Source organism: Paramisgurnus dabryanus, chromosome 17 (genome assembly GCF_030506205.2).
Source record: "Paramisgurnus dabryanus chromosome 17, PD_genome_1.1, whole genome shotgun sequence".
NCBI lineage: Eukaryota > Metazoa > Chordata > Actinopteri > Cypriniformes > Cobitidae > Paramisgurnus > Paramisgurnus dabryanus.
Genome location: NC_133353.1, coordinates 5,716,424 through 5,729,476, shown reverse-complemented (window position 1 = coordinate 5,729,476; position 13,053 = coordinate 5,716,424). Strand labels below are relative to the sequence as shown.

At 36.9% G+C, this 13,053-nt stretch overlaps 1 protein-coding gene across 1 annotated transcript; it reads right to left on the bottom strand.

Moving 5' to 3' along the window:
• Positions 1 to 727: 727 nt before the first annotated feature.
• On the bottom strand, positions 728 to 12,206 carry adpgk2 (ADP-dependent glucokinase 2). The gene is made up of 6 exons (XM_065253642.2): positions 11,910 to 12,206; positions 10,892 to 11,051; positions 8,323 to 8,513; positions 7,890 to 7,986; positions 7,581 to 7,717; positions 728 to 3,382 (listed from the first exon to the last, which is right to left on the bottom strand). Exons 1-6 carry the CDS (start codon positions 12,100 to 12,102, stop codon positions 2,712 to 2,714), a joined length of 1,449 nt encoding a protein of 482 aa, XP_065109714.1. The 5' UTR covers positions 12,103 to 12,206; the 3' UTR covers positions 728 to 2,711.
• Positions 12,207 to 13,053: the final 847 nt, after the last annotated feature.

The window sequence follows — 13,053 nt, the reverse complement described above, 5'->3', positions numbered from 1 at the left end:
TTCCCGAAATAGGAATTAGACTAGTCCTAGACTAAAATAAATGTAAGAGCTGTCCAAACCGAAAACAACTTGCACTGACATATCTTAAAATACATCAGTGCCCTTTGTTTTGCCTAAAAATGAACACATGTTTTTTTTTTTTTAAGTAAGGCATGTTTGTTAAAACTAGTTATATTTCCTAATTAAACTAAGGCCTAGTAGCTAATCCCTGTCCGGGGAAACCGCCCCATAGTGTTTTGGTGAGAGAGACCACTAAGAGAAAATGTGCCTGTTTTGCATTTTTCTAATTAAATGCAATTTTTTTGCCACAGATTTGTATATTATTATATGAAATTATTTTATAAATTTGTAGTATTTGGTATGTTCCACTTATGCACTCAAGTTGGCATGACTACCAACTTGTGAAGTTTGTACATTACCTGATAATACAAATAATGATCTGTACATTTGTGACAGAAATGTATTTCCAAATTTTCATGATATTCAGCTAATATTATTGTTGTGACTACTGAGGTCAGGCACACCTGGATTAATCAGTTTGTCCAATAATGGCAGACAGGAAACAAGGAGCTGGCTGAAGTTCAGGAAGTAGTGCAGCTGGGCATAAAGCTTATTTTACATCAAATTCTTCAAATAAGTAAATAAAACCCAATTATAATTATAATGCTACTGAACACTATTTAAATGAGATACAGTCAATAAAAATAACCAGAAATGCACAAAGGTGTACAATTAATGGAATGTAATAGTTTATTACATACGAATCATTCAGAAACAAGTATTTCCCCTTCAAAACATGTGTTGTTGACAGAACACATGGCCAAAAAAAGAGGGAATAAACAAAACATTACAACAGTCATTTCCAGTTGTTCCAGCAAATTACCTTTCTGTAAAAAGTCAAATGCTACAATTGATTCACATAAAGCTTTGTCATACTTCTAAATCCCTTTCATTTTATTAGTAATGAATCGATGCATGAATCACATTCACAACGAAAACATCCACTGCTATTGTTCACACCACTGGACCAACACTTGGCCAGTTTTTATAAAGGCTCAAATCCCATCCTAGATAAACTCTCCCATCACACCAGCTGCTCACAGCTAAATTGGTCAAACCTCAAGTGTTGTGGATCATAGACATCCGGGCTACTGTAATCCCTGAGATATGATTTATTTATCAGCTGATGAGTGTTTAAATGCACTCAACCTGCATTTCTCATTGAGTGGGACATCTTTATCTATCTCCTGTATAATATCAGGCTACACTAGCATAGGCGAGCAGTCAAGTAAATAAATGCAAGCATACGACATAATCAATAGACATCCGTTTATAATTTCATAGGCACAGGAGGTAGGTAATAATTTGCACTCAGGGTGGCTAATGGAAGATGTGCAGAAAGGTATCCAGAGCCCATGATCACCCATGTAAATTCTTTTTTTTTATCCTCCTCCTTAAAGTATGCACATTTTTGAAACACAGAGCACATGTATGCATGAAATACATGTTTGAGAGAAACTTTTGGTTTTGGTTTCATGCACGTTGCAAAAAAAGATTTCAATTATTTGTAAATCCGAATTCAAACATAATGAAGACAATCAGATTAAAATTAATGTTCTTAAAAAAAAAAACATTTCCACACTGTCAGAAATAAAGGTACAGAAGCTGATATTGGGGTGGTATCTTTTTAAAAAGTACACTGTTATACCTAAAAAGAGTGCATATTAGTACCTACATAATGGTACTAACTGTATACTTATATGTACCTAAATTGCATTAGGACATTTTATAAAGGGTGCCGTCCCAGTGACAGCATTTGGTACCATTTTTTCTGAGAATGCATTTTCTCATTTAAGAGTTAAAATATACAATGTTCCCTAATGAAAAGCAAAAAGTGAACAGTGTTAATCAAGACATTATTAAATGAAATAAGATTAATAATGTGACAACATGCGGAAAACGCTTGTTAAAGAGGAATAGAATAAGTCGTGGAATGAGAAGAAAAGGAGCAAATAGGACATTGCTTTAAGACAAATGCAATCACACGAGTCAAGCAGGTGAAGCGTAAGATGAGTAAATAATAAATATTGGACCAATGAAGATAAAGCACTGAGGTTAACATTGGTTTACAAAACATGTCAAAACGCCCCATACTAACCTCTTAAGCATTTTTACTTTGCATAAGCGGATTTCAGTCATTTTGTATCAAAGCTCTGACTGTTCGATCATTCATTTGTATTACTTCAAGATTCCTGGCATCTCATTGGATTGTTTGTGAAGCCATTAATCTGATAAAGGTTCTCATTAAAAGCAAATGTGTTTTAAAAATGAAAATAAATTGTAAACAGGACTCAATGACCTATAGGTGAGATAACTCACAAAAAACATGTCGGACCATTATAACTTTTCCATTGCGATTCATTTTTACCCCAATCACAAAATCTCATTACCATAATGTCAGTGTCCAGTCATTGTGATTTCTACGGTTATGAATGGTGAGTAGTTTATCAATATTTTCTTGTGTTACAGGAATAAATCACAATGCAAAAATCATAATAGTTGCTTAATTTTCTGATGTTGACAAGTTAAATATCGACTGGACCCAATGTTTATATTGCACATTGTGTAATGCTATGTTTTCCCCACAAAAAAATAAAACAACGCAATTAAAAGAAAATCTAAATAAAAGCATGTGGGACCATCTCTCATACTCAGATCTGCAAAACGAGTCCGGCCGCCGAGATGTTGTCTCCTCCTCCGGCGGTCTGGTACACCTCTGTGCACACCAACACAGGAGCCACACAGATCTCATAGTCATCTTCATCCCAACACGAGACGGGCCGTGACTCCTTCAGAGGAATCCTCTGGCTGCCTTCTCTCCTGCTGATGGAGAACGATTCGTCCATGATGAGCCGCGCTTTACTCAGGTCGATGTCCGGCGAGCCGCACACGTGCCGGTTGGCGGTCAGAGAGGCTTTGGCCGTGGCCGACATGGTGTTCTTCCACTGGGAGCCGCGCTTGACGATGATGGCCTGGAAAGCGAGAGTGTGGACGTGAAGGCGGGTGAGCGGCCGGCCTGACCCGGCCTCTCGGTGGCGCTGGTTTACCAGGCGATAGAGTTCTCGCATCTGGTCCAGAACAGTAGCTACGCGAGGATTGGGATCGGAGAGGACGGTCAAGTTGTTGCCGCGGAAAAGGCTCAGGAGATTGGGCAGCTCTTGTTCGTTCATGCCTAAAGAGTCGGCGTGTGGAAGAATGAACTCCAATAGATCCGACATCAGATCCTCATCCACAAAGCTGGCCATCTCAAAATGCACGTCGGTCTGAGGCGACGCAGAGGACAACATCTGTGCCAGCTTCTTCAACAAAGCCTCACGCTCTCCTAAAAAATAGAGATTATTAAATTACACCTAATAATCAACACAAATAAAACAAAAATAATCCTGTGAATAAGTTGTGTATGAGGAGCTCAGATGCAAAAGCTGTAACCTTTAACAACACCTCTGTAAAAATGGAGATAATGATATTAACTGAATGCTCTCGGCACGTATTATACATTCATCATTCCTTAAAATTCCCTTAATCCTGACCTCAGCTAGTTCAGAAACACCATTTGTTGGCAGAATCCATTAAATATCTGATAAAAAAAATGCTAATTTACAAGAAAACATGTCCTTTTGTTGTCTTAAATACACCTTTTTTCTGCTTTTTTCCTATGGTTATATTTTTTATTATTTTGTAGGGCCCATAATATTATGCCCATTTTTACAAGAAGTAATATAAGTCTCAGGTATGTCTTGAATGTGTCTGTGAGGTTTCAGCTCAAAATACACTACAGATCATTTATAATAGCATGTCCAAAATGCCCCTATTTGGGAGAGAAAAGCACTTTTTCATGTGTGTACCTTTAAATGCAAATGAGCTACTGCTTCCTACTTTCACAAACAGACAGTGAGTGGTTTTGGTTAAATTCCTGTGAATACAGTCTGAGACAATATCATCTTTAGCCACATTAGTGCTACATTTTGCTAAAAAAACATTTAAGAAAACTTTATGGGTAAAATTAACCAGTCAGTCAGTGGCCGTGGGCGGGGCTTTATCAGTGTGATGTCACATAAACAAGAGAATCAAAACAGCATGTCTAATGGTGCGATCAAACCAGACGTGGAAGAAGCAACAAATGCGAGTGATTTACATGTCAAGTCAACAGTATTGGTGGTAAAGCATTACAAGTAACGTGCATTACGTAATAATATTACTTTTCTGAAGTAACGAGTACACGTTCATATTTGAGTAACTTTCCCAAAAAAGTAATGCAAGTTACTTTTTTGTATAATTACCAGATTTAAACTAAACGTAGTCACATTATGCACGCCTCACAACATTAACTAATAATTTTAAGTTCATTTTACTTGAATGTTTTAGTTTAATGGATTTTGTAAGCTTAAAAGTTAAATCAACTAAACTTTTTAAGCTTTGGCTTCAAAACAGAAAATATTAAGTGATGTTTACTTGATTGTTTAAGTAAAGACAATTTCTGGGTTAACAGTGTACCCATAATCCTTTGCGGCAAATTTTTTCAATTATTTTCTACTTTTTCACAGAATAAAAAATGATAAAAACTTTCACTACTCAAATATGAGTTAATAAAATGTCATATAGGTTCAAGCTCTTATATTATTGATGTTGTTTTGTTGTAACTTATAATTTTGTGAAGTCACCGTTCAGGTGATCAGTGTTTCCGTACATGAACCCTGTTCAGAAAATGTTATTGTATTTCTTTCCACAGTACTGAAAATGTATGTCAAAAACACAGTTTTGTGTGTGTTTCCGTGGAGAATCACGTTTATTCAATGATTGACTTAAAGTCAGTCATTAATTTTGTGTTATAATACCATTTATAACACCAAAAGTAATATAAAGTGATATAAAGCTAAAGTTATATGCAATGGGTTTCCTCACAAATTTCTAGTAATGTCAACTAATTAAGAGTTAAGAGTGCAGGAATATTGGAAGAAATAAAAACATTAAGTCTATTCAACTTAAAATTGTTGTTAGAACAACTTATATGTTTAAGTAAACTTCACTTTAAGTTTTGAAGTAATCATTGCTTAAATTTTTTAAGGCAACGAGTTATTTCATTTTTTTAAGTAAACTTAACTTATCCGGGCTTACAGTGTATGCATACACGCCTGTGTGGGAACAGTTTGAGTCAGAAACTGAGATGGCAGGCTGGAGCTCAACATTTTTGTGATGAAATATGCAATTTCTGAACTGACTGAACTTTTCAGTCATTAAAAAAAAAAAATGCAAGGCCTGAAAGAGATCAAGCCTCAGCCAAGAAAAAGTAACGCAAAAGTAACTAAAAAGTAACGTAAGCATTACTTTCCATAAAAAGTAACTAAGTAATGCAATTAGTGACTTTTTTTTAGGAAGTAAAATATGTAACTTTCCCCAACACTGCAAGTCAATGCAAAGACGCGAATAGGCATCCTGTGGGGCGCTAAGCGCAAATGGTGTTCTGCGTGAATTGAGCATTGGCGCGTGATCCGCGCAAGTTAAAAAATCTGAACTTTGGTGGATTTTCATGCCGCGTTAACAAATCACAAGCTTGCTCTAGCAGTGACATGATTACAGTAAGCGAGCTGAGACAAAAAAAAAACAACAACAATAGAGGACAATCATCATCGCTATAGGAGACATCTTTGTACTTTTACAGGAATTAAAAGGATCTTGTTTGGAAGAAAGTGAGTGAGGAGGTCATACAATCTGGTAAATTGTGTCAGGGGCGTTGCTAGACATAAAGCTCTACTGGGGCACAGGCCTCACATTTTTCCTGACTTTTTTTGAAAGCCTGCTGTGTGCAAGAGGTGTGCAACACTTCTATACTATGTCCTTTGCTTAATCCACTATTCTACAGTGCAACAGTTACTGCAAAAGATACATATATACAAGTGTTATCTTCATCATACCTAACATTATTAACATGTTTGAAAGCATAAATGGCATAACATGTTTGGAAATAATGACAGCAGAGAAATATTTTCTACATTATATAATGATAGCAATGATTAATATTTTTACAAGAATATTTTAAGAAACCAGTCATTTTTTATGACTGCTATACTAAATAATCTCAGTCATAGTTACTGCTAACTGTTATGTAAGTTAGTGTCCTAGAGTTAAATATTAGTAAACTAAATATTAATTTAATATCTGAAAAAACAGAACAATATAACACATACATGTGTTGATTTTCTCAGCAACAATGCAATTCTATAGACTTAATAAGAGATTTTCCTGAGATTTTTCCTCTAATGTTAGAGACCTGACAGGGTGAGGATGTACTGTAGTTTGTCTTACTGTACCTCCCTAACTCATCTCTCCTTTCTGCTTCCCTTTCCCTGCTTTGCACAAAACATTTCTGATGTATATCTACAGAAGCCAATAATGATCGAGTCAAAATAATATTAGCATTGTTATTTAGAAACTTCCTTTAGTCTCGTCATGTTTTCATAAGCTAACTCACTCGCGTGGCATCACCTTTTGAATGCGGTTGTGCGCACTGCGGATGAACTCAAAGACGCGCGCGGTCATGGATACGTGCCTGCACGCATCAATGCGACTGCTTCTTCGCTTAAACAAACGTAAATTGGGGAACTACATTGCATATAGATCCGTTTTTGCCGCGATTGTCTTTGTAAAGGATTGCACTAGTTAACTGCTAAAATTTAAACTTGAGATTTACACTGGGGCACAAAAGATTTACACTGGGGCACGTGCCCCAGTAAAAGGGGTCTAGCGACGCCCCTGAATTGTGTCAATTTGAGCTATATAAGGCCCTCCCATGACGCAAATTTATGCGTGAATGTCTTGAATAAATACAATTTCAAGTGTGAATTTCACGTGCGAATGAAGCGAGTAAACTCAAAATGTTCAAGCGACCAACTACATGCGAATAGAGCGTTTTTGCCGCCTCTTCGGCGTCTGGTGTGAACGCACAGTAATGAAACTGCTTTGGTTTAATGGGGATTAAAAAAGTGGATTTTGGACAGGGGGGATTTTTTTCATTATTGTGTTTACACACTGCTAACACACATTTATGTCCAAGTGAATTTTGCATAATATGTGCCCTTTAATAATTTGGTATTCACTGTCATGGACTAGGATGAACAAGATTTTACAGACTATAACAATATAATATTTTCTGTGAAAAAGTCTTATATTTGCTGTTACCTGCCTGCCTGTGTTTATATTTTATGTAACCAGTGTAAATCTGGAGTAATTATTAACCACACTCATTTTCTCGGAGGGCAACCTGCTACAGAGGTACATAGCAAACAACATTACTAAGTATTAAATCCCCAGGAATCAACTTTCCCAGGAAGACTGAAAAAACTAATTGTTAATCTCAACCCGTGACAGTGCAGTACTACGGCTACAAACAGCCACAATATGACAGCTATATTATTAAAAAGTCTATTATCATATGTACAGACAACATACTGTTACACTATACAATTAAATTCTTACTCCTGCTTACTCTATCTATTTATCTATCCATGCATATATCTACTCACCGTGTTTGAAAGGGAAGTTGTCCATCATCTGAAGCCCACCCACCACCAGTAAATCTGGCTTGAAATCCTTTAGCTGCTCTTGAAACTGCTCCATGGAGTCAAGATATGGATTATGGTCATCGCTATGGACTATATATCTAAAGCAAAGCAAAGATATTATAAAAACCATACAGCGTAATAAAATATTATATAGGTGTAGATGATTAGTAATTACAAAACTCATGACCTTTGTGTCGTTACACAATGCTCTAAGCTAATTATGATACAGGAACACTTTGCATTAAGAAAATAAATATAATGTAGGCCAACCTATTGGCCCTTCGGGAGGTGTACGGGCCCCATGTGGCTCCTGTGGGGTACTCCAGAATTAGGTGGATGTCTGGCTCATCCAATGTGTTTCCTGCCACTATAGAGAAACAAAACAATTTATCATAAAATATATTACTGTACACAATAGGCTATAGGCTGATATTACACTATAGACTATATGCTGACATTTTTATTGGATTTAAAGGCGGGGTGCATGATCTCTGAAAGCCAATGTTGACATTTGAAATCACCTAAACAAACACGCCCCTACCCAAATAGGATCTGGACCCCGCCTTTAAACTTAAAACTAAACAGACATTATCAGTCACGTGAATTAAAAACATTGGTGACCTTCCTGAATCACACTATTATTATTGTCCCCTTAATAATGAATGTATGCAGAGAAAGTCATTAAATGTGAATGTTATGGCACCTGTGATTCGCTGAGTCAAGATGTCAGTGAAATCTGTACTGAAACTTCCCCCGAGAAGCACATCGCACCCCTCAAGCGCCATCCTGCTGGCCATGACAGGTGCGTTACCTCCGATCGACCACCTGTTTCCTGGCAACTCACGAGAAGCCTCCACCAGTTCACTAAAGAGGGTGTCGTTCATCACAAATCTCCTATGATAAAGAAAAGACACCTGCAGTTTAACAAACGTAGACAGGACAGACTGATTGTTAGAAACTGATGGTTACAGAAGTGAACTGTGGGTTTTCAGTGAGTATATAGCAGAACAAACAAACAAAAACGAGGTTATGAGAACAGAAAAACTTTTTTTTATTTAGGATGTTTTCCCTCCAGAGATGTTTTTAATATTGAAAGACAGATGTTTATCTACACAATAGGCCTATTTCACAATATGGTGGCTTAGACCGAAAGTAGGGGATAGTTACTTCCTGCCACACCGCTACGATCGGCACTCATTAACAGTGTTGGGGAAAGTTACTTTTAAAAGTAATGCATTACAATATAAAGTTACTCCCCAAAAAAGTAACTAAGTTACTTTTCATGGAAAGTAATGCTTACGTTACTTTTTAGTTACTTTTGCGTTACTTTTTCTTGGCTAAGATCTCTTTCAGGCCGTGCAGGTGTTTTTAATGACTGAAAAGTTCTGCATTCAGAAAGGGTCTTAGGGTTTTAAGAGACCCTTTAAAAAGTCCCACGTTGTACCTTTAACGTCTTAACCTGCCAACTAGCAAATGCTGATCTCTTGCAATATTTTCGCATTTTTACTTTAGAAATAAGTTGCCACTTACAGTAGCCTGCAATTAATTGAGAAACGTAATAAAAAACCAATAATATTCAACGCCATGCACTGACAGCCAGTGTATTTAACTACAGCACACATTTTAGATACTATTTGTAACATCTGGGCTAACAAGTTTTTCTTGTTAAGAATAATAACTCCCAGTATGATTGACAGTTATAAGGTAGAGAAATAATTTACACATCAATTTAAAATACGAACACATGGTGACTATATAACTGCAGGTACATTTGGTGTCCAACGTAATTATTTTTTTACGCTTTTTCAGATGATTGTATTTTTAATTATTTTAATAATTTTGTACTCTTGTCATGGATCACAACAACAATATAATATTTTCTGTAAAAAGTTACCCATATAGCTGAAAATCATGAAACTGTAAAATTCTGTAAAATGGCATTCACACCAGACACCAAAAAGGCGGCAAGTGCGAGTGATTAACATGTTAAGTCAATGCAAAGACTCAAATAGGCATCCTGTGGCGTGGTACGCGCAAATTGAGCGTTGCCGCAGGAAACACGCGAGTCGAAAAATCGGAACTTTGGCTGATTTCAGGGCAGCGTTAACCAATCAGATTGCTGTAGCAGGGACGTGATTACAGTAAGCGAGTGGAGTCTCAGCGGAGTCGCAGAAGCCCCTCCCATGACAGGAATTTCTATGTGAATGTCCCGAATGACTAGAATTTCAAGCGCGACTTTCACACGCGAATGAAGCGAGTTAACTCTAAATGTTCAAGCATCCAACTACGCGCGAATAGCCAATTTTTTAAGCAAATAAAAAATTTGAACTATTTTGTATGGCGGAAGAGCACTTAGTTTGCAGCACTTTGACCTCTGCGCGCAGTAACATCATCACTCCCCCTCTCACTGAGTTTGAGCGAGAGGGGGAGTAGTCAGGAGGGATGATGTTACTGCGCCAGAGGTCGAAATGGTGCAAACTAAGTGCTCTTCCGCCGTACAAAATAGTTCTGATTTTTTATTCGCTTAAAAAAATCACCACGTTTATTTTGTGCCATCATATTTACTCGTTTAACTACTCGTGTAACAGTCTTAAAATAGGGAAAACATGGAAGTGTTTGGTGGCTTCTAAATTCTTCTCTGTTTGGATCCTAATGAATGAATGGGGCTAGGCTAAATGCTAACACATTCACAACACGCTGTACAAAGATTAAGTGCACGCATTAAAAACAGATAGGTATGTATTAATTTGTCTAAGTTGAGGTAAGAACATAGTAAAATATTGAAAAACGGTGGTGTTTTCCTTTAAAAAAGCTACACTCAGGCCTTATAACTCTGCTATGTCCTAAAAACACTTTTAGCAGCAGCAGCAGTAAATGACACTCAATTCATTCGTCTCGTGCAGCGTCTAAACACAACTGCAACTTTATCTTAAGCAACCACAACTGTGGAACGTGAAATCTCCTATGGAATGAAACTTGACACAGCTGCCACATTGCCAGCACATGTTTTTACATACACGATTCTTTAACTATTTAACTATTAATTGGAACTAAAGAAGCAAATAAATTAAATTGGTAAATGACAATAAGAGACCTATAGTGCTATACTGGGATTGTGTCATCATCATGCAGAATTTACCTTTAACCCTAACCAAACACCTTAAAGCAGATTAAGGTCTTTACGGTTACAAAAGAATTCCAGGCAAGCCCACCCTCCTGAGTCCTGTGTCCCGAGGGCTTTGTGAACATGTTTGTGAACATCACACACTTACTCAGAAGCAGCTCCGGGTGGAAAAAAGAAGGCGAAACTCTGAGCAAGTTGTTCTGCGCTCTCTATATAGTCGTGATGAAAAGGGCGGTCTGATGGCTTCACACCGATTTTGTTCAGCAGAGTCACCCCATCGACGATGATATCGACACAGCCACCAAAACCTAATAATACAGCAAAATCACATGTCCTGTTTAATAATCTAACATTACATCTTGTTAATCTTTGAACCTGAACATTCAACAACTTAACACACTTAATATTCATAGGTCATACAATATTTGCATGCAGCTGAACAACCTAGATTAGATGCCATCCATAGTTGGCACAGACTGAAGCTTTCATAAGGAGCTGGAGGGGAATGGGTTACAGATAGGAAAACAGCGGTTGGTTGAGTAGATCAACAATCAGTCAGACTGAATAAACAGATGAGCAATACAAATCTTAAATAAGATTTAGATAAGTTTTAGGTTATTGGATTTTTGCATTTACTGCTTATAAAATAAACAACAAAAATACAAGAAATACATTGCATAGACTGTGTGTAAAATAAAATAAAGGTTGAAGGCCTAAAAGTGCTTGTCCTTTGAATGCACCAAGTATAGTTACTACCCTGACTGGTAAAAATAAGCTAAGAAAATATGCAAATTAAATATGCAAATAATACATCACAGCCATGAACTTTTAGGTCATTGAAAAGTTAACGACATGCAGCCAGGATAAACACCAAAATACCAGATATGCCATTTTAAGCATTACAAACTGGCCATGGAGTTTTGTGTTATTCAACACAATAAAATATTTAATGTTTATTTAATACTATCATCATATTTAATAAAAAAAACATCATAAATATTATAAAAAACATATGTTTATTTTAAAGTAATATATTATTTGTGCCATATAAAATATTCTCACATTGAAGAATTGTCATATTATTATTATTTATATAAATATAGATACTTTATATATAACAAACCCTAAATATCTCCCACTGTAAAAATGCATGTAAAAGTGTGTACCGATGGCCACTCTCGGTCTGGACACGCCGTTCAAGCCCACTTTCCTCTCTGCGCGCAGTAATGAAGACAAAACCGCGTCCAGTCTGTCATCTAGAACCGAGCGGTCCGGTGATCGTAACAAGTATGCAACCAACACCACTGCGAGAGACAAAAGCGAACCATATTTCACCCCGGAGCGCAGCTCAATGGCCATTGCAAATGTATGAAGGCACTCTTATCTCCTACCGCCTTCCTGAGCCAGTATGTGGTGATGAATGCAAGCGAAGGCGGATGTTTTTTCTTCTGTAGAAATTCAAGCAGCTAGAACGGCAGGAAAACATTAAACGGTTAAGACACGCATATACAACGCATTGGCATCTAAAGCGTGCGTCAACAGCGCCGCCATATTAGGCAGGGCAAGACAGAAACAAACTGACAGTCTCGTCTAACATATTATGTACATTAAATTATCTGTCCTTATGGATGTCGCCACAATTTTTAATAAAGAAAACAAATCAAGGCTTGTCAATCGTTTTCACAACTCCTTATAATTATCATCATCATTTTCCAAGTCAAACTATTGAAATTCGAAATAACTGGAGACAAAATGTTTTTGTACTCCACTTAGATCATAAACAAATTAAAACGGTAAAGAAATGTAAAAATTAATGATCATTTATTCAGCTATGAGCTCCGTCGTGGTGGATAAACGGCGATTCCCGTTTCCTTGTGTGTTAATCTTGCCCTCACAAATATGGCGGCGCCGTTGGCCCATCATAGCAAGGCAACGGTAAACAGTAGCGCAGGTTTGTCAACCCGGACAATGATTGTTTTTTACCCAACTCTACGCTTTTTTTATTGATTAAAAGTTATTTTACGATTCTTTATGCTTTACCTCTACTTTAATGAATAAAAAGGTAAAATATCTTGTTGGTTCCGCAAGAAGCTGATTTCAGTTCAGCTAACTGTTTCATTATAAAAGTCAGGTGATTTTTTTTTTAATTTGCATCTAAATTTTCTATCTTCTTTTCTATTTTCTATTCAAAATATAAAACTTATTTAAATGCCTTGCACTGTATATTCATGATTGCTTTGTCCGGTTGGGCCTCTATGCGCCCCTGGTGGACGTTAAGTTTTTTTGACAGCTCATTCCGGTCATGTGTTT

Bases quoted from the DNA above. Each gene is read 5' to 3' on its own strand.
- adpgk2 (XM_065253642.2), bottom strand. From the start codon at position 12,102: ATGGCCATTGAGCTGCGCTCCGGGGTGAAATATGGTTCGCTTTTGTCT. The intron at 8,514-10,891 runs GTAAGTGTGTGA...TCTTTATCATAG, and splicing joins CCACCCGGAGCTGCTTCTGA to GAGATTTGTGATGAACGACA. The intron at 7,987-8,322 runs GTGCCATAACAT...GTTTCTCTATAG, and splicing joins CTTGACTCAGCGAATCACAG to TGGCAGGAAACACATTGGAT.